Below are 23,342 nucleotides of genomic sequence, written 5' to 3'. Positions count from 1 at the left end.
AATACTAAATCTTTTTTCGCTTTGGCAGTATTTGTATATGAGAAATTGTTACCGTAGGACAAATACACACAGAATTGTAATCTATATATGTATGAATGTCACATAATTTGGATGCAGAACCTTCTTTAAACAAAATCATAGAACTTTACATGTATTGGGATCGGACGTAGAAAATGTTTAAATTTATGTGTCTTCCAGAACTGAAGTCTCATAAGCAATTGCTGTCTCCTGCAAACAAAAATCCACAAAAACAGCGATTCTCTCAGAAATCTCAGAAAGCATGACTACAATTTTGCATATATAAAATATCAACATCTCTAAACGTTATAGAGTTCCAGTGACAACTTTCTTAAGCTAACAAATTAATTGTAACGAATTTGCTATTCTTATATTGTACTAATTATATTCCTCTAGATCTGCTTAGTTTTGAAGTTTTCCTTATTTGAAAGCTACTGAAGGCTAGATAGTAACTTGACATCCATCATTCAAGTAAATGATAAAACAAACGTCAGAGAAAGGTGGTAAAGAAAACTTGCCTTCACTTTTCCATCCTTGAAGAGTATACATCTTGATGTCATCATCTTACCATGATCAAACAACCATCCGACCTCCCCGAGAACTTCACCATTCTTACTTTCTTCAAAGAAGCACCACAACTGCTTAGGCAGTGGAACAATGCCAACATGATTTCGGACTAACTTCTGTGGTCTATCTGCTGAAAATTCTTGCAATACCTCCTATTATTAAAGAAGGTTAACCTATCAGAAGCTAACCAATGCATGAGAAATTTGGTGATACTAAATCATTGAAATGAACTAATGATCTTAACATTTTACGCTGAAAAGTCACATACATGAGAAACCAATGACGTCAGAAAGCAAATACATTAACTCATCAACAACAGAAGCAAATACCCTTTGAAATACATGTGAACACTTAAAATCAAAGTGATTGCCTCTGAGAAAAGGGGCAGTTCACTAGAATTCTCACCAAACAACTAAAGATATCAGTGTAAGTACCTACCACATAATTGATGCCTTCTAATAGAAGATTCCAGGAAAGAAATAACAAGGTGCTGTCACTTCTAATAGACAGTTCTACTTTGATGCTGCTAAAAACTACAATCCCCAAAAGGCTGTTTGGAGAGTGAAATTCAGCAATATGGGTCTACAATAACTTAAAACTTCTGCGCCACACTGATTTATTCAGTGATTCTGATTTAAATTAGTCGTCAAATCATTTAACGAATACTGAAAAGCAAATATAATATAAAGAACCAGTAGGTTTTGACACTATCATTCAGTCTCCTTATAAAGGTGTAGTTTTGGCGCTTGCCTAGGATAAGTATAAGATACTTCTAAGCTTCTAGCCAAGATTCATCTCAAGAAGGGAATAACTAAATGTAGCTCTACCTACTGTATGAGTTTCACCAGAGACAAATTGTGAATTTGTGATACCAAGTATCATAAGATAAATCAATTCTGCAGGCACTAAACATGCACAAGGTTGCAACTTCATCACAGAATAATTAAAATAAACACTTACATTTTGCGATGTCCCAAATTTAGCAACCAAAACATTTGTTTGCTGCCACACCCCGCCAACCTCTGACAACTCCACAGGACTAGTCGCCGCGAACCCCGACTCCCGTATTGCACAACCACCAAGCTGCTCCCCGTTCCGGAACGGCCCATACCACTGTTCCGAGAAGACTCTTATCTTTTCCAATCTCATAACACCTTCATCATCCACCCCAACTACCTGTATCACCCTCACTCTGACTTCCCAATTCCTCGGATCCACCAAGCAATGCTCCAATTCGAACGCCCTCCTCCCACCCCGTCCATCCACCGACCACATGGCGACGTAACAGCCACTTGGGTCGTATGCAAATGCCGAAATCGCGTTCCCTTCCTCTCCGGCGATCCGCTCTTCGACGCTGTGCCTCGTGGCGGCGTCGGCCTCGCATCCAACGGTGGGGAGCAGCTTGATGAGCTTGTAGGAAAGGAGGGGTCTTTCATCGGTTACCGAGGCAAGGGTGGGGCACTGGGTTTGCCAGTCGAAGACTTGGACTTCCCACTCGCGGAAAGCCTCGGGGACGACGGTTTCGGGGAGCTCAATTGGGTTTCCCTCCCGGGTGAAGTCGGCGCCGAAGCCGTCCCATTCGCCGGATACGCGACTCGCAAATTGCGCCCAATCTGGATGGATCGGAACAAAGGGATACGATTAGATGGACGAGTTGAAATCTTTAAGAGAGGATTAAAACAGAACAGGGGAAGAGAATTACTGGGGGTTGACACAGGGATGGGAGTGGTGATCTCGAGGCGGCTGGAGTCGGTGACGATGGTGGAAGAGGAGGCGGAAGAGGAGATGGCGAATTGCTTCCGAGAAGAAGGGAGCAGTAATAGAGAGTATAGTGTTGGGTTTCTTGAGAAGGAGATGAACGAAGTCGGAATTTTCGCTGGGTAGAGGAACGTTGCGGAGAGAAGCGCCATCTCTCTCTCTCTCTCTCCCCCTCCCTTCCTCTGTTTACTCCCCGAGGTGAAGAAATCTCTTGCAAGCAACACTGTAGAAGATCACATACTATAGGAGGAGGGCCCACCACGAAGCAGGAAGCCTATGTGGGCCGCTCAAAGGTGATCGAATCCAACCCAGATATGCAGTCGGCAATATTTTGATTTATTCTATATTTTAGAAGTTCGATGTCTCAAAAAATAAATGAGACGGGCTTTCTCCCCCCGTGATGGTTTATCTGTAGCTACGAATTCACTTTTAGGGATCAGATAGATGGATGGAAATTTACTAGCCCGTGCTGCGAAAGGATCCTCATGCCACATTCAAGCAAAGCAGCATAACATATTCTTTTTCTTTATTGAATTCGATTCTCAAATACTAATCACTATCTTGCAAAATAAAATTTTCCCATTGCTACTCGTTGTATACGAATTAGCCACCCTTGGGATAACTCAGATGATTTTTTTTTCAATCTGAGTCAATACGACTCCTGCAGATTTGGCTAGTGTATTTGCTAGGGACGCTCTAGGTATTGCTTTATATACCTAAGGTGTTTTTATGCCGTTTAACAAAACGAAAAGAAAAGAAAAATAATACTTCATAGCTTTTCTAATATAATTATCTCACTCTTTTTTTCTATTATTATTAGTGATATCAGGAATAATAAATCGAGTAAATAAACCCATCAATTATTCACCAAGATCTTACATTGGCCCATGAGACTCTGATTACCTCGGTTTAGCATTGGTAAGTTATCATCTCCTTAGATTACCTTTTTGATGTGTGTTTCAATTAACTCCACTAATATAGGATCTTAGAAAGAGCAAAATGCACGTCTGGACGATCGTCAAGTCTTACTGTCATATTAAATAATAGACCAAGGATTTGCTCAGAAGCTAGGCGGTTCCTGAAGACACGTTCAGTTATTAAACCCCATTCACTGTATAGTGGAGATCAATGCTGACACCGAGCCCCTCATCATTCATTACTCCCATAAATTCCACATCCATAGCTATCTATTAACTGCACAATTGTCACAAACTCGTGATCCATTTAATGCATCGAATCAAATCTAGTAGGTTTCAAATCTTTTTAAACCAACATGAGACCAAATCAGGGACCTAGATCAGATCGTATATAATACATAGTAATCAGTGTGATTCAGAACTGGTCGCAATTGAGCCCACCAACCCAACGGTCTATTTTTCAAATGGAAGTTGGTACGGCAAAGTCTCGTTCCCATTCATTGGCGCCAAAGGAGGAGTTATTACTTCAAAGGATCCGGGACTTGGCTTCACTCCTTCCATACATTTCTATCACCCTCTCTTTATATATAAACCAAACCATTGGAACTCTCAACTGCTTCCTTCAATTGAGGAGCTATTCGGAGACTGAGATGATGAGCCAATCCCTACACCAATCCGACGCCGGCCGACGCCGAACCACCTCTCTGGTTCTTCCTCGCTCTGTCTCCCCGGTTTCGAGCGCCGTCTCTGGCGTCGTTGATGGGCCGCGCCTTGTCGACGGAGCAGACCGAACGGACCGCAGGACTCAATCGTCTCGCCTGTCTCTCCATCCCTGGCGCACCGGTCCCAAACCTCAAGCGAACTCCGAGGGGGCTAATTCCGACGGCATCCACCGCCGGCTCCCTGCCGACAACCAAGAATCGTCGTATCCTGCAGGGGAAAAGAAGAAGAAAGGAATATGGAATTGGAAGCCGATTCGAGCACTTACTCACATCGCGATGCGACGGCTAGGGTGCTTGCTCTCCATCGAGGTCATTAAAGTTTACGGCCTCCCTGACTCGATGAACGGCCTACGCCTCTCGGTCGCTGTCCGGAAGAAGGAGACCAAAGACGGCACCGTGCAAACTACGCCCTCCAGAGTGCTGCAGGGATCCGCCGACGTCGAAGAGACTCTGTTCATCAGATGCAATCTCTACTGCACCGGCGGCGGCGACACCGGAAAGCCGCTAAAATTCGAGACTCGACAATTTCTCGTATCAGTTACAGCCACCGACGCACCTCAGGTTGACTTCGGCAAAGGCGTAGTGGATTTGAGCTCAATGGTTCTCGAGTCAGTGCAGAAGAGCTTGGAGGGGCAAAGGTTAAGGAATTGGGATATGACTGTTAAGCTCTATGGCAAGGCAAAAGGAGGAGAGTTAGCTCTCAAGTTGGGGTTTCAGATCATGGATGATGGTATTGGAATCTACAGCGGACTGCAATCAAAATCTTCTTTCAGTGTTCCAAGCTCGAATATTATTAGGTCGGATTCATCCCTGGCAGCTTCAAAGGTGGCAGATTCCATGAGAATCTTGGAGGAAATTGATGAATTAGACCTCCCAGAGTTTGAAATCATTGAGAAGGGAGTAGAGAATGCAAAACAGCCAGAAGAAGCCACGGAAGTGGGACTAGTCTCAAGCGAGGTCGTGAAAGAAGTGGTCCATTACCGCGCTCACCATGCGAGGCTAATGGAGCTCGCGTCCATAGCTAAACAGATCAAGGAACTGGAGTCCATGATGAATGGAGAAGAAATAAATCAAAGTAAAACACCAGGTAAATTGCATCAGTTGGATGCCGAAGAGGAGACCGTGACGAAAGAATTCCTTCAAATGCTCGAAATGGAAGGTAATCAACAACTGAAGCAAGAGCCAGTAACACCATCATCAAGAGTAGACGAAGATTTTGAACAAAAAGTTTTCCTTTCAGACTTAGGGAAGGGTCTAGGTCCAGTCGTTCAAACTAAGGATGGAGGCTTCTTAATTTCCGTCAATCCATTTGATGCAGAAGTAGCAAGAAGCGAAACTCCTAAGCTTGCGATGCAGATCTCGAGGCCTTTCGCGCTCCAGAATCCGAAGATATCAAGCGGTTTCGAAGTGTTTCATAGATTGGCTGCCATGGGGGGAGAAGAATCGGGCTCTACGCTATTGCCATTGGCGGATGTGGATGAGCTCATGGGCAAGACTGCTGAAAAAATAGCATTTGAAGGTATCGCGTCGGCAATCATAAGCGGAAGGAACAAGGAAGGCGCGAGCTCCAGCGCGAATAAATCGATCCAGATCGTTAAAAAGATGGCTGAAACAATGGTAGAAGGCAGAAAGGAAAGGAACTCAACTGGCATTTGGAGTGTAAAAGAGGAACCTATGACCATAGAAGAGATCTTGATCTTTTCCCTGCAGAAGATGGAGGCTATGGCTGTTGATGGTCTCAAAATCCAAGCAGAATTGGCTGATGAAGAACCTCCGTTTGATCTCCCACCTCTTATAGAGAAAGATTCACCCAAATGGCAATTTGATTCCCTTGCATCACCTGAGGATTGGATCAAGTCTTGCAGTGGAAACACTACAGTTACAATGTTAGTTGCAATTCAGCTCAGAGACCCATCAAGAAGATATGAGGCAGTGGGGTCTCCCATGATTGCAGTGCTGCAAGCTATAAGAGTGGAGGATACTGGAGGAGAAGAAGATAATAGCAAGTTCAAAGTAGCCAATCTCAGTGTTGGTGGTATGAAATTGAGATCAGGAGAGAAGCAAAGATTGACTGCAAAGCAGTGGCTAGTGGCCTATGGTTTAGGGAAGGCAGGGAAGAGAACAAAGGCATCGGACGTGAAGGGAAGAAAGGATTCAGTGTGGAGTTTGTCCTCCAGAGTCATGGCAGATATGTGGCTTAAATCACTGAGAAATCCAGATGTTAAAGTCCATAGTAGCAGCAGTAGTAGTAATAGTGATTGTACTTGAATTTGTATGTGTTTGTTTGATTAATAAGAGATTTATCTATGTCCTAGGACAATGTCTCTAGGTGAAGTAATGTATGATTAACATCAGAAGATAGTTAGATATATTACTAAGTGTATATTTTCAATAAATTTTGTCTGGAATGATGGTAATTTATTTCAGAATGATATCCTACAATATGTCATGCCTACAAAAGTTAATCTGGCAATTACTTAAGAGATCCACATCTTTTGAGCCAAGGTTACTTAGTTCTATATATATGTTCCAGAAAGCCAATTGATTCCACCTTCTAAACTCCCTGCTTATTGGGCTTTAATATAGTCGAATATGAACCCCATCTTCACTCAGGTAGCCTGTAGAAATGAGTTTGAATCCCTAAGAAATTTGAGGACTTTGGATTTGAATAAAAGAAGTGGATGCTTATGATTCATATCCATCTTCATCAGATTTAAATCATATGATCCACTGGATAGTCCTTTCACAACTCTGCCCATCTAAGATCCAAGTATAACGAAACTGAGCATCACTAGTGTTGTTTTCATGCACCTGGGTTGGCATAGCAAAGAATTTTATCTGGAGCCAAACACGCTCTTATTGATCTCTTTCTCATATTAATACTCTTCAGTAGCTCTATTACTATAGTAAATAATTAAATATCATTCAAAAATTCACAAAAAGGCTATCCCTGATGCACCCTGAAGAATATAATTCTTTTATTCCAGCATCAAAAACCCATGTTGCACTCCAAGTTCCAAAACCAAAAGTATACCCTCTTCATTAAAATACGTAGTAAATTAACCTTCATAAAAGGTGAAAAGGATCTTCAGGAGAGATCTGTTCATCCTAGTGGACATATTTAAAATCCAAAACCATGTAGATGGGTTCTCCTCAGCCGTTAGTGTCAATTCCAAAGACTAATTATACCAACGCCTTGGAATTATTAACAGCGTGACCTAAGGACTATGATACCTACTGAGGATTAAAGTATAAAAAAAGATTCAAAAGGACAAAAGGTTCCGGACACCTAATGTTTTTATTTATTTATTTATAAATTATATCTAGTAAACCTAGAAATTAAGGGTTAAAATATATTTTATTCAATGCACTTTAGGACGAAAATCAAGTTACCTGATAAAGTATGTTTTGTATTAAAACTCCCTTTTGTTACTTTTGACTTATAATATATCTTAAATAACTCTACTTTTATTAGATAGATTAATTTCTATTAAAAAAAGAAAGTTGAAAGGCTATTAGATAAAGTAATTTTTTTAACTAACTCGTAGCACTTCTGAAGATCACGAAGACACGACGTCGTTAGTGAAATGTGTTCAAGACTCGAGGGTGGTAAAAGCGATTTCCGTCCTCAAAACTAATCTCTAAGCTCGAGTTGCCTTGCTGAGCTGGTGTGGTACCCTCACGTGGCTCTCGGTGATACGCCGGATCTGCTGTTTGGTGCAACATGGCGCACCGGCAGATGCGCGATCCGTGACAAAATGGTCTCGTCCCTTACCGGACCCAACCACCTAAACACCTGTCTCTATTTTGTTTTTCGGTATTATTAAAGAAAAACCAATCAACACCACCACATCAGTCCCTTCTAATGACACTATCGTGCGCCCGGGGCCCACCACACTTGGAACAACTACTGGTTGTCGTCAACCATGTGGCCACCACACCTTGGGCCCACTGACACAAGCAAGTGATGCCACTACAAGCTCCACTCCAATGTAAGTATGTAACCAGTCCAGCTTTTGGTCTACATTCCGAGTCGGTTTAGATTTAAATCAGTTAGATCTTTTACACTTCACACCCTACATCATAGGCTTGTTATTTTTTCTATATTATTTTGAATTCTATACTTGAACATGAACAGGGTGTATGTCGTAATAAAGGCATAATGTAGGAGGTGAAATGAAAAAAATATCTCAATCATTATTTCGAATTATTGAGGGTTGATCCAACTGTTTAGCAGTGAATCACCGTCATCATAGCGACCTTAAACATGTGGTTGTGCGCTTCGAATCCTTAATAAAGCTATAAGAAAACTACAACTAGGAACTTTAGTGCGTTTGGTCGACGCCATTATATGCTTAACGTTTCTCCAATAGAAGTTATAAATCTGAGGTGAAATCTACCAAAAATGTACCGGAAGATGGCAAAAGAATCTGAAAATAGAAATTGATAGGCAAGTATAATTTTCCCCTGGCAGTCTGATGACACAATTGTATGCTTGCATGTGTGACAGCCCAAATGACGAAAGAATCGCATACACTAATCATAATTGGAAGCACATCATCAATTGTTTCCTTATTCTGCGTAATTGAACACTGGAAACCAAAATCTTCATAATTTCCCCCTGCCAATTTTATTCCAAAAAGCTTCCTTTTTTTTCTCGTCCATATAAAAGGAGTGGGTAGGAGGAGATCAAGCACGTTCCTCTTCCGCTGCCTACGCCGATCGACTCTCTCTCTCTCTCTCTCTCTCTCTCTCTCTTCTCCTTCATTCCTTTTGACGGTTAGGTCCAGAGGAGCGCTGTTCCTACAATTGGGTCTCCTAGAACCATCCGAGTGGGTTCATTTTAGCTCTTCTTACGATTGGAGTTGGAATTCTATTGCGCCAAGGAGTAGCCATGACCGATGGCGATTGGAGATTTTTTTAATTTCCTTTTTGGCCCATCCCAATGCTAGTAGATGCCTTAAGATTCCCGAGAAGGACAGCGTTGCATAACGCGATTTTTGTCGCTTACAGGCCTTTGAAAATCTTGGGTTGTCGACCAAAATTTCCAAATCAGGAAGAAGTTATTTGAGAAACAGAGATACAGGGGTCCGTTTGATTTTTCATTTTTTTTCTCTGGTGGAAAGTTGAGATCTTGCGCTTTTCGGTGTGGAGAGCACTGGAAAGGCGATACCTTTACAGGCTTCGTGACGAACCCAAGGGTTGCAGCAGTGGTTTCAGAGACCCTTTGGCGTTTCAGGCGGGCACTATGTTGTAATCCGTGAAGAGGATAAGCTGTTCCGAGAAAGAGACAAGTGTTGGAGCTACTGTTGGGAAGTATAGGGGTAGTTCTCTCTTGCATTTTCCTTTACGTTCTTCTTTTTCTATTGGGTGGTGCTAAAGTAGCTTCCTTTCCTTTAAAGCTTTTGTCCGTACACGGAGAGTCCCTTGCTAAGGAGAGGGAGGGTGAGACAGGGTTTTTTTGTTCTAGGGTTCCTTGATTTCGATCGTCGCCGTTTCTGCTTCTCGATCTGGTGTTCATCCTAATGGTTCCTTCCAAGGCTTCCATCGTTGCCATCTTTTGAGTCCATCATCTGATCTTCTCTTCTCTTGAAGGTATGAGTGATTTCATTTTTATGGTATGCTTGCTGTTCTTGCCATGCTCTCTCTCTCTCTCATTTTTTTTAAAAATAAATTTTGATCAAGATACGTTTTGTGTTAATCTGATCTGAGTTACTCTTGCAGGTTAGTTAGATTCTCTGGACGAAGTGTTCATTCCTTTCAAGAAAGATGGCTGGGTCTGTTCTCGTTGCCATCGTCGCCTCGATGGGTAACTTGTTGCAGGGATGGGATAATGCTACCATTGCTGGTAAATTTTCTATTGCCTGGAATGAATTTTCTTTTCCCATTAGAATTTCATTCATTTGTAAATCTGATGAAAGAAGTAAAATTTTATTTTTATATTTGTCTGACAGCCTTAAATTTGGCTAGATGCTATGCATTCATCATTTGCTTGCTCTATTCAGTTCAGGCTTGGCTCAGCATCCTTTGTCTTCTTGATAGGAGCGGACTTGCTTCCTTTGTGTTTTTCCCAATTTTTTATCTTACTCTGTTCCCTTACATCTCTTGGCCTGCAATCCATGTATTGAAATTTCTCTGTTGAAATTAAAGAAGGCCAAATAACAACATTATAACTTCAAACATTTTATCCAGGGGCTGTTATATATATAAAGAAGGAATTCGGATTGGAGAGTACTATTGAGGGGCTAGTTGTAGCCATGTCGCTTATCGGGGCCACAATAGTGACAACTTTCTCTGGAGCAGTATCAGATTGGGTTGGCAGGCGTCCTATGCTGATAGTCTCATCGATCTTATATTTTGTGAGTGGCCTGGTAATGTTATGGTCTCCCAATGTATATATCTTACTTCTGGCGAGGTTTATAGATGGACTTGGTATTGGTTTGGCTGTCACACTTGTTCCAGTATATATTTCTGAGACAGCTCCTGCAGAGATAAGAGGATTGTTGAATACATTGCCTCAATTTAGTGGCTCTGGAGGAATGTTCCTATCTTACTGCATGGTCTTTGGAATGTCACTGATGACGAAACCAGACTGGAGAATTATGCTGGGAGTTCTCTCTATTCCTTCGTTGTTGTATTTTGCATTAACTATTTTCTATTTACCGGAATCTCCAAGGTGGCTTGTAAGCAAAGGACGAATGGTGGAGGCCAGACAGGTTTTACAAAGACTACGGGGAAGGGAAGATGTCTCAGGTTTGTTCTGCCAATTAATGCTTTTTTATTCACTTTTATTATTTGTACCTTTATGTGTGGTCTGTGTGGAATGGATAGCTAGAAGAAGCAGCTAAAAATTTAATTAAGAAAGTTTTGTGAATAGAGTCTAATGTTAATTTTATCATAAAAACAACACTACTTATTTTAATCATATGTTATGGAATTTTAATGTATGTGTTGCTGTTGGTCTTATCTAATTGGTAAACTACTAGATTTTTGGAGAATAAGTTTTGTTATCTTTTGATAAGTCTCTCTCTCTCTCTCAGTCTAGCTTTCAACATTGCTAGTTAGGTTATGGTACTTGATCATACAAAGGTTACAGCACTTGATTATACAAAGTCTCTCTGTCTCTCTCTCTCTCTCAACATTGCTAGTTAGGTTATGGTACTTGATCGTACAAAGTCTGAACATCTTTTTGATTTCTTTGTCAAATGTACAGGAGAAATGGCTCTTCTTGTTGAAGGTTTGGGGGTAGGGGCAGATACATCTATCGAAGAGTACATTATTGGACCTGCCAATGATCTCATTGATGATCAGGAAGCGCCTGCTGATGAGGAACAAATCACATTGTATGGGCCTGAAGAAGGCCTTTCATGGGTTGCCCGGCCTGTTAAGGGACAAAGTACCCTCGGTCTCATCTCCCGTCATGGTAGTATTGAGAGCCAGAATGTACCTCTTATGGATCCCCTTGTAACTCTTTTTGGAAGTGTCCATGAGAAACTACCTGAGATGGGAAGCATGCGAAGCATGTTGTTTCCGAATTTTGGCAGCATGTTTAGTGTTGCAGAGCAACAGAATAAACCAGATCAGTGGGATGATGAGAGTGTCCAAAGGGAGGGTGAGGATGATGCATCTGATGGCATTGGAGGTGATTCAGATGACAACCTACAAAGTCCTCTGCTATCTCGGCAAACAACAAGCTTGGAAGGAAAAGATAATTTCCCACCTCATGCAGTTCATGGCAGTGCTTTGAGTATGAGAAGGAATAGCAGTCTCATGCAGGGAGCTGGCGGTGAGGCAGTTAGTAGCATGGGTATTGGTGGAGGATGGCAGTTGGCGTGGAAATGGTCTGAGAGAGAAGGTGCAGACGGGAAGAAGGAAGGTGGCTTCAAGAGAATCTATTTGCACCAAGAGGGTGTGCCTGGATCACGAAGGGGTTCCCTTGTTTCACTTCCAGGAGGCGAGGTTCCTGAAGAAGGTGAATTCATCCAGGCTGCTGCTTTGGTGAGCCAGCCTGCACTTTACTCTAAGGAGCTAATGGAACAGCATCCAGTTGGTCCAGCAATGGTTCACCCAGCAGAGACAGCTGCTAAAGGTCCAAGGTGGAGAGATCTTCTGGAACCTGGAGTGAAGCATGCATTGTTTGTTGGGGTTGGAATTCAAATTCTTCAGCAGGTAACAATGTCATCTTTTGAAAAGCAGATAATGATTAACGTTGAGTTGCTTTAGGCACATTTGTTTGTCTAAAATTTTCATGCGCTGGGCACCTATTAGTCTCAATTAGAGTTGCTAACAGATGTTATTCATGTATTAAAATTGGAAAGTTGCATGTATAGTGAGTTATGAACCAGATTGTAAAAGCTATCCTAAGGCCAAAATATTGAAATCTTAGCGGTCGATGTGATTCTAGTATTCTACTTGATTTTGCAATTACATGTGAGTAAATCATTAATATATAGGAACATCTACAGCAACTAAAACATAGGCTCCAAATCTTCAGTATTTTTGAACCTAAGGTCACACTGCCCTTCATTTAAAAATTGCTTCATTACACATGGGTAACTACAAATAGTTGAGTTTTCTGCTTTTCTCCTGATACATGGCTTGTGTTGCCACCCTTGTCTTCAGTTATGTCATAGCATGGAGTGTGGCTGCTTTACTGCTTCACTGCTTCACAGCTTTACTTCACATTGCTATTGTCCTAATACTATATTTACCGCTGCAGTTCGCTGGTATAAATGGTGTCCTGTACTATACCCCTCAGATCCTTGAGGAAGCTGGTGTTGGAATTCTTCTTTCAAATATTGGTATTAGTTCTACCTCTGTGTCTATTCTTATCAGTGCTATCACAACCCTCTTGATGCTCCCTTGTATTGGCGTTGCCATGAGACTTATGGACATTTCTGGAAGAAGGTTCTTATTTTTACCTAACACTTTGTTCATCATCTTCAATTAAATAATTGCAGCAACTTTTTCTAGCACATCTTTTTTCCAAATTCACATGATTCTTGCATTGTACTAGGCATGCTATCTTGATATAAGTATCACAGATAACAATTTTGTGTCTTCTAATGACCATTGTGCAGGTTTTTACTTCTGAGCACTATTCCTATCTTAATAGCATCACTGATTGTCTTGGTTGTGGCCAACCTTCTGGACCTGGGTACTGTGCTTCATGCTGTGTTGTCCACTGCCAGTGTTATAATATATTTCTGCTGCTTTGTCATGGGATTTGGTCCAGTTCCAAATATTCTATGTGCTGAAATTTTTCCCACTCGGGTTCGTGGTGTGTGCATAGCTGTATGTGCCCTAACATTTTGGATTGGAGATATAATTGTCACCTACACTCTTCCTGTGATGCTGAGCACTATTGGGCTCGCTGGGGTGTTTGGAATTTACGGCGTCTTCTGCGCAATAGCTCTCGTATTTGTGTTTCTGAAGGTTCCTGAGACCAAAGGCATGCCCCTCGAGGTTATCACCGAGTTCTTCGCAGTCGGGGCAAAGCAGGCTCAGGTGGCTAGAAATTGATTGCTCGAAATCAATCCTCATGGCAGTGGGTATTGTTTGATCTCTGCCCATTTTCTTGGCTAGCTTTTATCAAATACACAGCGATAAGCCTTCCCTTTGGGCTTTATGAAAGGTAAACTTAAGGGTGAGAGACTTAGCCTGAAATATAAAAGGCAGATATTTTGATGTTAGTACTTAAATTTGATACAGGGTTGTCTTAGACATGAGACATCTAGATTATTTGCATTTTGTTTGGTGAAACAGTATTTGTTTATTTTACGGTATATTGTTCTATAACGGGTAGTTTCCTTGGAAACTGCTGCAAGAAGTAGCTTGTTAATGAAGTGCTAATAAGGGAAATGTTCATCTCATTTCTTTTTTAACTCTTTTATCACTGCTATTACCATGGCAGCTCATCTGTACTGGATCTTTTGCATTCAACAATTTCCTTTGCATCGATAAAAAGATCAGGCCGCTAATTCTAGTATTCAATGCCAACTGCCTCTACTTTTATTCAGTGTGTCTCAGTTTGCTATGCTGTTCACGATTTGTTATAACATCATTTGGCACATTATTGGTCAACTTTGCAGCATTAAATTGCTTTCTTTTTTTTTCTTCTGGGATTTCTTTGTTGAAGGACTGGAAACTGCTACTTCGAAATTTTAAACGTGAAATGCTAATCTCTTTTATCCTTTTAGCCCTATTATAGATAAGTGCATAAGGTGAGAAAACTATTCTTTGATTTATATTTATCTCTCAATTAGTTAACTTGAGATAAGTTTTATAATAGATAGAGAAAAATATTATATTTAGATTTAGATGATATGAGAGTTTTATCTTATGTATATTTTGTTTCTCAGATTATTTCTTATATAAAGTTAAGATGAGATCAATATCTTATATCTTGTCTGACTTATGGAATGCTCAGTAATTGTTTTTCTTTTGGACCCATTGCTTTGTAGTTGATGTGTTAAAAATTGATTTCCTCTTCACTTGACAATAAGCAAAATCCTATATATAAATATGTACATCTCTCTCCTTTCACTTTATACTATCAAATTATTCTAAATTAATATGAAAAAAAATTATATTTTTTATCCTCCAATGGAAAAAAAATAATAATACTTAAATTCAAGTGTCACCTACTCTTTCTCCCAAAAGTATTGGGTACTTTTCTCTCTCACCTCTTAAAAGTCATAGATAGTATTATTCTCTCCACTCCACTCAAAAGTAATAGAAACATACTCTCCTCTTCATCTTTTATCTTCACCAGCAAAGTTCACACTGCATATATAAATATGCATTGCATTTAAATGTACAAAAATTTATTCCTAACTTAAGTTCACATTACATAGTAAAAAAACATATACTCTCTATATTAATTCATATAATATTTAAATATATGCAAAAAATTATGTCAGCCCTAGGTAAAAACCTACGCTGCTTATACGAGCCCGTATTTATAATTTAAATATGTAACAATATTTATTTGCAGTGCCAAAAAAAATTATCCCTATTACATAATAAAAAGTTTGCACCGCGGCCATACTTTTCTCAAAACATTTACACAAATAAAGCTTAATTTAAATATTATTTAAATATTAGTAGTTTTTTTTTTTAATTATCTAATTTGGGTTTTTGGTTTAAAAATCTCACTAATTTTCAATATAAGTTTACTATTCTTCTTTACTATAATTTTAATTTTACATCACATTAATATGTATATAGTTTATACCGATATAGTATAAGAGAATACGCATAAAACTTATTCCTCAATGAAGAGAAGGTAGTAAGCCGTAAGGAGGCTTTGTATGTGCCTCCCAATTTTGCTAGCCAATGTGGAGTCGTCTTCGAAATATATCATTAGATCTGTCATGCTCGTAGCATTTCTCTGGACGCCGTGTGACCCTCTCTCCTCTCAGTTCCCATCTCCGAGTGGGAAGACGAGATCGATTGCCAAATCTAGGGTTAGGGTTTAGTTGTCGTTGGTCGATGGGGAAGGAGGTGGATGTAGAGGTCGGAGGAGGCGAAGGATCGCTGGAGTCTCGTCCTGGGGTCATATTTGTCGGTTCTCGCAACGTCGGCAAGCGAACTATCCTCTCTCGTTAGTTCTAATCCTCTTTCTACCTCCTTATTGCAGTAGTTAGGATGGAGGATTCGTTTCTTGCTTGTTTTATTCTTATCGTGTATATTTGATGAATTCTGCTTAATTTGAGCTTAAATCCGTTCCTGTTAAGGCAGCACAGAAGAGTAGGAAAAAAGGATTGGATTTAGTGCCCCAAATTTTTAGTTTAATACCACAAGTTTGTCTACAGGATAAAGCTTTGAATTTGTAAGCTGATTATTACTTAAAACTTGTTGAGGCATAGGTCCAAATTTGCAGTCGAACTCTTGGTTTATTTTTTTTTTGGTCAATATACCAATCTAAGTGGTCTATCGTGTTCTTTGATCTTATAGCAATCGTTTATGTTAGTATAATTGAGTATATGTGTCATGCTATACTAACCATGCGAAGCCTTTTCATAATTCTTGTTTTCTGCATTTCGGTCAGCTTGTACCTAAAATATGACCGGGGAGTATGACAATGAACAATTATCAGATAATGGTTTATTTATTTTTGAAAAGGAGTCAAAGTGAAGTCCACTGGCATGGTGATTACTTTTGTTTTCTGTATGTTTTATTCTTGTTTGCAGATGGCAGATCCTGATGTATGTCCTTGATTATACATTTTACTCCTTGTAGTTTTCTCTTCTTCATAGTTCCTGAATCATGCATGCTCTAATTGAATGCAGGACTGATTTCAATTGATATACCAGACACACCTGACTTATCTTCCGGGGTACTTTGTCAAGGGTATGTGATCTGCTTGATGTGCATGAGGGGATATCTTGTTTCTTACCCTTGAAGTATGAAACTCCTAATAAGAAAGTCATGATCTTTCAAAAATACGTCCCTTTGATGCTCAATAATGTTTTGTGCACTTGCTTTATCAGGTGGACAATTGAAACAAAATACTATTCGGCTGATCTTTCTATATGGACAGCACACATTGATGAAGGTTTTTCTGTTGGATTACTACCAACTTCTAAGCAGTTGGCCGGTCTAGTGATGGTCTTCGACATGAGTGATGTTAGACCAAACTCTGTTTCTTTGTTCTCTCCCAGTATTTTTGGTAGTTTTTTGTAATTTAGTCCTTTCTGTTTGGCAGCATGTAGGATGCAGTATAGTAGAAGTTAATGTATGATCTCACCTTGAACTAATTTCTGCAGGAATCCTCCTTCCATGCCCTTCAAAAATGGGTTTCCAATACTGATATTGCGAAGTTTGAAATATTGTTATGCATTGGAAACAAAGCAGATCTTGTGCCTGGGCATTATGCTCATGCAGAATATAGGAGACATATGCAGAAGCTTGGAGAGTCCACAAGTGATCCTCATCCTGAGTACTTGGATTTTGGTATAGACGAGACAGAGGCTTGTAATTTACTAGGGGAGGAAGAACCATCTGCAGAAACTCGAAAGTCAACTCTAGAATGGTGTATCCAGAATAACATAGAATACATTGAAGCTTGTGCTTCCAATGCTGACTTTGATAAATGTTAGTTCTCAGCTACCAAAAATCTTTATATTTTTTCATACAGTTGTTGCTGAATTATGGCAGCTTCTATCCTTTAGATTTATTTTATTGATCTGCTGCACATGTGTTACTTAGCTGCAACACATGAACATTGAAGTTTTATTTCTCTAGAGTGTCTAGTAGTAATAATGATTCTCACCTGATGGATGAATCTTTTCTGTTCCTGACACTGACTTTGGGAGCTCCAACTTCATAAAGAAATGAGTTAATAGAACATTATTTGTAACTTTGTATGTGTATATCTTGATGACTGCTTGTTTCCTGCCTTTTAAGTGTTTCCTATCAACTTACTGCACAATCTTGTAGAATTTGGGTAAGCATTTCCCTGATTTGATGAAGAACATTTGAAAGCATTGTTTTCATTAGGAACATGTAGTAACTTTGCTATAATTTTCATTGTTTCCTACGGAAAGGTTACTACCTTAATTTGCTGATTTTTATCTGTTTCTCCAAGTTGTATGAACTCTTATCATATGACTGTTGCATCTCCATTCTGACTCCATGGTGAAATTGATGATATGCTTTTGACAGGTCTCTCCATTGATGGTGATATTCAAGGTGTGGAAAGACTCCTGGGAGCTCTCTCGGCTCATATGTGGCCTGGAATGATCCTCAAATCTGGAAACAGGATAACCAATCCATCCATAGTTGAGAAGGAACGTGAGTAACCATTTCCTAACTAATTCTCTTTTACGATAAAGAACCCTCATGAACCAAGTCTTCACCAAATTGCTTGTGGGTTTCCTAAGCTTCCCTTGGCCAGACTCTAACTCTACGGCTACCTTTTATTCTCTTTAATATTGCTTGCCTACCATGTCCTTGACATTTGTAGTTGATCACTTCATTTCACAACTGGGCTCTCTTGACTCATGCTGGCGTACAAGTTCTTTGGTTCAGAACTGATAATCATATGTTGTTCTCTGTCTCTAATTGCTGCCTCCTGTATTTCCTTCTACAGAATCTTCAGATGATGAATCTGATTATGAAGTTGAATATGAGGTTTTATCTCATGGCTCCGATGAACCATGGTATGGCGCTGGTGAATCCAGTATGATAAGCATGGAAGAGGGATTTCTTAAGGAAGTTAACCAAGATCAAGGCCATGAAATATCAAACTCCGATGTTGCTTCTGGTGCATCTAGTTCGCTTTCAAATGTTATTTCCTCAGAAGCTGGCACAGTGGAAAATACGGATGCTGGGAGGACGGCGACTGAGGATAAAGACCAGGAACATGATGGCAGTGCACATGCAGACCAGACACCAACTCCTGAAACTGAGGCACAGGAAGAGATAGGAATTAATGTTACCAACACCAATGAGTTGGATGAGGATTTACATTATGGCTTGGATGATCTGGAAAGGTTAATGTCTGAGATAGGTAATATGCGGTCCAACTTGAGGCTGATGCCTGATTTCCAAAGAAGAGAAATGGCTGCCAACTTAGCTATGAAGATGGCCGCTATGTTTGGTGATACCAGTGATGAAGATGGCTTATAAATGAACCGAGGGTTCTAAAATTTTGATTCTATTTTGGTCATAATTCCTCAGCACAGTCCTCTGATGATTTGTTGCAGAAGATTACTCTCCTGAACATACTGTGTGGTAACCTTTAGTATCAACATACCACAGCCTCCAGGCCCATAGTAGCTGGAATGTTGTGTGGATTGTGGAAAAGGGCACCCTGTTGGGGAGAAAACATCTAAATAGTTAGCTAATTTTTGGACTGGTTACCAACACTTAAGGAACTAGTTTTGGAGATTTGTATTCTTTTCTGGCTTGTATAAGTGGTTCAATAATTAGAGTCTCTTGTACTTCCATTGATTAGTGGTTTATTGAGTACTCCAGTTTAAACTTTTCGATATCTCTATTTTCTTCATCGAACACAACTGGTGCAGACAGCGGTGATCCTTCAGTTATCTTATAAAGAAATCTTCAAACGTATATAAAACTTTCAATTGCATGACATTTGACGATTCAGTTAGGATATGTTATCATATCAAGTGTATAATTATTTGAATTCTGTTTTGCTAATCCACTGCTTTCAGAGCTCTTTTTGCCAACTCTTGTACGTTTGGCAGTTCATTGTTAGGGAAGAGAGTGTCAAGAAACATCCATAGCTAAATAAAAAGGCAAGCAATTGCTGTAGCTCTAGTGCATTTCTGGCAGCCTAACATATTGAACTTAGCAATCGGCAGTCAACAACATATATGACAATTTTTTTACGTCAGACGTGTAAATGATCGATAGTGGATAACTTCATCTACGTCACCATGACATTTAGATTAAAGCATAGTTTCATCGAACAAGAATAAACTTGAGAAATGCAAATAAATATCCATTTGTCGGAATGCAACTTTCTTTTCCGTACTCCATACTGGAATCGGCAAACCAATACAAGGGTATAGTTTTGTGACCAAAAACTTTGGCAAAGTGCTTTATAAACAAGAACGAACTTCACAAAAAGTTCGTGATCTCACTAGGAGATATAAGTGGATAACATCCCAGGATAAAGGGATAAGATCATAATACGGACAAGAATAGTGGGAGTTGCTGACAAAATCCTCCAAAAGGCTGGATACGGAAGAGCAAAAACTTCAGAGTGTGTTCACAAGCAAAAAAGGGAGGGATTACTTCAGAGTGGTAATATAAATTAATTATTCTCCAATGAAAGCTAACAGTGCTCAGAGCCTCAGATGATGGAGACTCAAAGAACTCGCATATCACTTACCCACTTATCTTATGGCAAATTTAATATGTCAAAAGAAACAAACAAAAAAATATTGTGGAATTAGGTAAACTTAGGTTCGTATTGAAACCTAACTGGGCTTAGAATATTTAAGGTATATCCTTGGTAAAAGACTAAGACAATTAAGCAACCACACTAGTGGCTAAGAGAGCTAAAAGGTATGAGTTCCCGGATGTTGGGCCAATGGGCCTCTTTCATTAGATGAGGTGATACAAGAACTACTCGCTACTGGTAGTATAAATTACTAGCAGTATTGGAAGTAGTCTTCCTTTTTCACTTATCCAATACAAAATGCAACCATATGAATCGATCCGAGTCTCTTCTCTCACACAGAAATTATAATGCTAATCTGTACTATTTCTTGTACCTTCTGACCTCACTACCGATTTGGGTGTTTGGGAGTTCATAATTCACATCTTTCCCAAGTTTTTTTTAAAAAATTACATGTAGATCTTTTGTACTATTGGCCATTTTCAGAGACCTGACATTTTTTTTTATACATATAGGAAACTTTCTGTTAGATATTTATTAGATGTTTTCTTTAAAAATTGATATGGAATATTACGTGATTAATATTATGCTCTTTAGGGACTATTTTATTATTTTTTTAAAAAATAAAAAATAAAATATATTTTTAATATTTTCGCTTTAAAAGAGTTAGAATATGTTTTCCATAGTTTAGAGATGTTAAAAATAAAAGGGCCAATGCATATAAAAATAGACAATAATTTAGGAGGAATTAGTGCAATTAATTTTCTTTAGAACATCTTTATAGAGTTATAAATAGAGATAAAATTTATCTCAAAACTTAAAAGACTGTGTTCCTTTATGAAATAATGGTGGAATAGACATTGATTCTATTATTCTATTAATATAATTATTTATTATTAGAGTTCTTTGAGATCTTTCAGTTGTACTACCGATTTTCAAAGCCTACTAAGCTCTTTCATGGAGCTGCAAAAATTAAAAACCTCGCAATTATTCTGTCAATTTATAAGGAATATTTGAGATAAATGTTTAGGTTGGGTAACTTCTTTTTTCTGGGTATCAAAAAGATTGAAACTTTGAAGCCCTTTGTTGTGGATTATGTTATGCAGTAAATTTTAGATCGTTACGTACTATTATAATTATTTCGTATTTCGTTGATTGATTAATTCATAATTTTTACGTCCTCATTTTCTCATCTGGGATGTCATTTCCACTTTACTCCCTAACCTTTCAATATTTACATATCAAAGCAATTCTAACCTTCTAAAATTAAGCAAGAATTTACAGAACACTCCACAATTCTGATCTAATTTCTCACGCCACTTCAAACCCTAAAGAAGGAAAAGAGAGAGGGAGAGGGAGAGGGAGAGGGAGAGGGGGGAGTAGGAAGTAAAGCTTCACAGCTAGTTACTAGGGGAGGAAACTGTTCGCGTCGCCGTTCTCCCTCGCCTTCGCACCGCACTCGGCCGCCGACGAGGCGGTGCCGTCTCCGCCGCACTTGTGGCACATCGGCGGCGCGTCGACGACGAGGATCCGGCGGCAGGATGGGCATGAGGAGTGGGACCCTAGCCACGTGTCTATGCATACGACGTGGAAACCGTGCCCGCACTGCGGCAGGATCCGGATCTCCTCCCCCTCCACGAACTCCGCGAGGCAGATCGGGCACTCTGCGAGCTTCGCGCCCCCTCCTCCGGCGACGGCACCGCCGTACGCCACCGTCGGGAGCGAACGGATTGCCTTCTTCTTGAGCCCCTTGGTCGGCGGAGGAGCTCCACCGCCCCCGGAGGAGGAGGAGCGGCGGATCCACGTGCAGCGAGCAACTAGGGCAAGCCCGACGACGCAGATTAGCGCGCAGAGCAGCGCCGCCAGGATCACGACCACATCGGAGTCGACGGCGAGGGGCTCCTGCCCTTCGCCGGCCGCCGGTACCGGAAACTGACCGGAGTTAGCTTGGAGGATTCTAGAAGAAGGACGCATGTTAGCTCGGAGGATTCTAGAAGACGGACGCATCGGGTCATCACCACTAGGAACGGAAGGGAAGGTGGGAGAAAGGCTCGAGACTGGGGATAGTTTATATAACGAACGGAAACCGGGAACCGTATTAACAAAATGGTCCTCAAGTTTATCCAATATTACGAGGAAACCAGAAGAATCCCATTTGGTCGAAAATGCCCTCGTCTTTGGATCTTATTGACGCCTGAATAGCCATCGCTTGGAGGGCATCCCTGTTTATAGAAGGATAGGAATTTCCTGTTCTTCTCTTTCTTCTCGTTGGGGGGTAAGGGAAAGGGACAGAGATCCACGTGTCACGTGCTGAGATTTGGTGTGATGCCCAAACACGGAATGCCTTTATGCGGTGGCAGCTGCATTAGAGTGTGGGTGGTGGACGGTGGGATTAGATTACGCTTACTTGTTTGGTATTAGTCGTCAAACTCTTTTCTTTTTTTTCTCTCTCTCTCTTTTTTTTTCTTCTTTTTTGGTCGTCCCAACTCTTGGTCATCTTCGATTGCTTACCTCCATCATCATATATGGCCATTAGATTACGCTTGCAGGTTCTGGAATTATCTTTTCTTGGAAAGAAAAGGCAAAGAAAGTTTGAAGCGAGTAATTCGTTGGTAATTCTCAGAAGTGTTAGAAAGATTAGGTTCAAATATGAAGTGAAATGAGGCAGTCTCCTCTTGACATGATACTCTTCACTTTACACTTCCTCAGTCTTGATTGAGAATAATAGCATCATTTAGGGTCACGCATCTGACCACTAATCATTTTCTCTTAGCTCGGTCAATTGACCAAGATCTCATAAGAGTCTCATCTCTTATCAGTATTCCAAAGCAGCTTCTCACATATATTTTATCCTTAATTTTAGTAATGGAAGAACTAATGCTGATTCAGTCTCTTCCAAGCTCAAGGACTGCATCTTAGGAGGAGCAAGATGCTTAAACTGATGGTTCAAATTAACCTACACAAGTATCACCATTATTATTATCATCATCATCCTAGTAGTAGTAGTAGTCATAGATGCCTTTTTACTATAATATGGGTCTTCTATCGCTGGACAAGAATTTAACAATTTTATGTGGTCTGCCATCATTGTGACATCAATGATTAACAAATAAGGTCTAAAGTAGATCCTTACTAGAGCAAAATTAATAAAGACAAGTGAGGAACAAAGAAGTCATTTAGGGTATAGAACTCAGTCCTACAATGACTTCAATAGAAGCAAGAAATTTACAAGGATTATTTGTAACATCTTCTCTTCCTTTTCCCCCTCAAAAAATGGCTAAGAAAAGTTTAGCCTTCCTTTCATCAAACTCCTTTTAATATCAGGACCACTTTCAAATACATGGGAATGATTCTCCACTCACTCCACCAGCAAAAGCCATCCTCTGCTGTTCCTTTCAGGACTAATCCTTTTTCATACGGAGAAAACCCATTGCAAAGCATCAATATAGGAATAATTGAAGCCTCTAATCTCCTCATCCCAGTGTC

General features: G+C 40.0%; 5 protein-coding genes across 6 annotated transcripts; 3 read left to right on the top strand and 2 right to left on the bottom strand.

Annotated features, from left to right (window-relative positions):
- Nucleotides 1–67: 67 nt before the first annotated feature.
- Nucleotides 68–2,555, bottom strand: LOC140766723 (uncharacterized). The gene is made up of 4 exons (XM_073106300.1): nucleotides 2,288–2,555; nucleotides 1,546–2,198; nucleotides 537–737; nucleotides 68–228 (listed from the first exon to the last, which is right to left on the bottom strand). Exons 1-4 carry the CDS (start codon nucleotides 2,493–2,495, stop codon nucleotides 184–186), a joined length of 1,107 nt encoding a protein of 368 aa, XP_072962401.1. The 5' UTR covers nucleotides 2,496–2,555; the 3' UTR covers nucleotides 68–183.
- Nucleotides 2,556–3,709: 1,154 nt separating this feature from the next.
- LOC140766528 (protein PLASTID MOVEMENT IMPAIRED 1-like) lies at nucleotides 3,710–6,416 on the top strand. Its single transcript, XM_073105918.1, has one exon. The coding sequence runs from the start codon at nucleotides 3,725–3,727 to the stop codon at nucleotides 6,248–6,250; it is 2,526 nt and encodes an 841-aa protein (XP_072962019.1). The 5' UTR covers nucleotides 3,710–3,724; the 3' UTR covers nucleotides 6,251–6,416.
- A 2,276-nt stretch (nucleotides 6,417–8,692) lies between these two features.
- On the top strand, nucleotides 8,693–13,975 carry LOC140766875 (monosaccharide-sensing protein 2-like). Of its 2 annotated transcripts, XM_073106543.1 has the most exons (7): nucleotides 8,693–9,306; nucleotides 9,385–9,577; nucleotides 9,707–9,830; nucleotides 10,175–10,735; nucleotides 11,196–12,151; nucleotides 12,702–12,889; nucleotides 13,063–13,975. In XM_073106543.1, exons 3-7 carry the CDS (start codon nucleotides 9,752–9,754, stop codon nucleotides 13,502–13,504), a joined length of 2,226 nt encoding a protein of 741 aa, XP_072962644.1. In that variant the 5' UTR covers nucleotides 8,693–9,306; nucleotides 9,385–9,577; nucleotides 9,707–9,751; the 3' UTR covers nucleotides 13,505–13,975. The 2 variants fall into 2 exon arrangements, with proteins under 2 accessions (XP_072962644.1, XP_072962645.1); XM_073106544.1 differs by having other exon boundaries at nucleotides 8,693–9,577.
- A 1,298-nt stretch (nucleotides 13,976–15,273) lies between these two features.
- On the top strand, nucleotides 15,274–18,972 carry LOC140767813 (uncharacterized). Its single transcript, XM_073107879.1, has 6 exons — nucleotides 15,274–15,587; nucleotides 16,276–16,336; nucleotides 16,477–16,612; nucleotides 16,753–17,080; nucleotides 17,651–17,779; nucleotides 18,078–18,972. The coding sequence occupies exons 1-6, from the start codon at nucleotides 15,476–15,478 to the stop codon at nucleotides 18,614–18,616; spliced, it is 1,305 nt and encodes a 434-aa protein (XP_072963980.1). The 5' UTR covers nucleotides 15,274–15,475; the 3' UTR covers nucleotides 18,617–18,972.
- A 2,117-nt stretch (nucleotides 18,973–21,089) lies between these two features.
- LOC140767258 (RING-H2 finger protein ATL8-like) lies at nucleotides 21,090–22,203 on the bottom strand. Its single transcript, XM_073107105.1, has one exon. It carries the CDS (start codon nucleotides 21,861–21,863, stop codon nucleotides 21,264–21,266), a length of 600 nt encoding a protein of 199 aa, XP_072963206.1. The 5' UTR covers nucleotides 21,864–22,203; the 3' UTR covers nucleotides 21,090–21,263.
- Nucleotides 22,204–23,342: the final 1,139 nt, after the last annotated feature.

The sequence above is a fragment of the Typha angustifolia genome, chromosome 9 (assembly GCF_048772165.1).
Source record: "Typha angustifolia cultivar Huaian chromosome 9, ASM4877216v1, whole genome shotgun sequence".
NCBI lineage: Eukaryota > Viridiplantae > Streptophyta > Magnoliopsida > Poales > Typhaceae > Typha > Typha angustifolia.
This window is presented reverse-complemented; position numbering and strand designations above follow the sequence as displayed.

Coding starts and splice junctions, on each gene's coding strand:
- LOC140766723 (XM_073106300.1), bottom strand. CDS start 2,495: ATGGCGCTTCTCTCCGCAACGTTCCTCTACCCAGCGAAAATTCCGACT. Junction 738..1,545: donor AATTTGGGACATCGCAAAAT/GTAAGTGTTTAT, acceptor CTTTAATAATAG/GAGGTATTGCAAGAATTTTC. Junction 229..536: donor TCAAGGATGGAAAAGTGAAG/GCAAGTTTTCTT, acceptor TTTTGTTTGCAG/GAGACAGCAATTGCTTATGA.
- LOC140766528 (XM_073105918.1), top strand. CDS start 3,725: ATGGAAGTTGGTACGGCAAAGTCTCGTTCCCATTCATTGGCGCCAAAG.
- LOC140766875 (XM_073106543.1), top strand. CDS start 9,752: ATGGCTGGGTCTGTTCTCGTTGCCATCGTCGCCTCGATGGGTAACTTG. Junction 9,831..10,174: donor GGATAATGCTACCATTGCTG/GTAAATTTTCTA, acceptor CATTTTATCCAG/GGGCTGTTATATATATAAAG. Junction 10,736..11,195: donor GGGAAGGGAAGATGTCTCAG/GTTTGTTCTGCC, acceptor TCAAATGTACAG/GAGAAATGGCTCTTCTTGTT.
- LOC140767813 (XM_073107879.1), top strand. CDS start 15,476: ATGGGGAAGGAGGTGGATGTAGAGGTCGGAGGAGGCGAAGGATCGCTG. Junction 17,081..17,650: donor CAATGCTGACTTTGATAAAT/GTTAGTTCTCAG, acceptor TGCTTTTGACAG/GTCTCTCCATTGATGGTGAT. Junction 17,780..18,077: donor ATCCATAGTTGAGAAGGAAC/GTGAGTAACCAT, acceptor TTCCTTCTACAG/AATCTTCAGATGATGAATCT.
- LOC140767258 (XM_073107105.1), bottom strand. CDS start 21,863: ATGCGTCCGTCTTCTAGAATCCTCCGAGCTAACATGCGTCCTTCTTCT.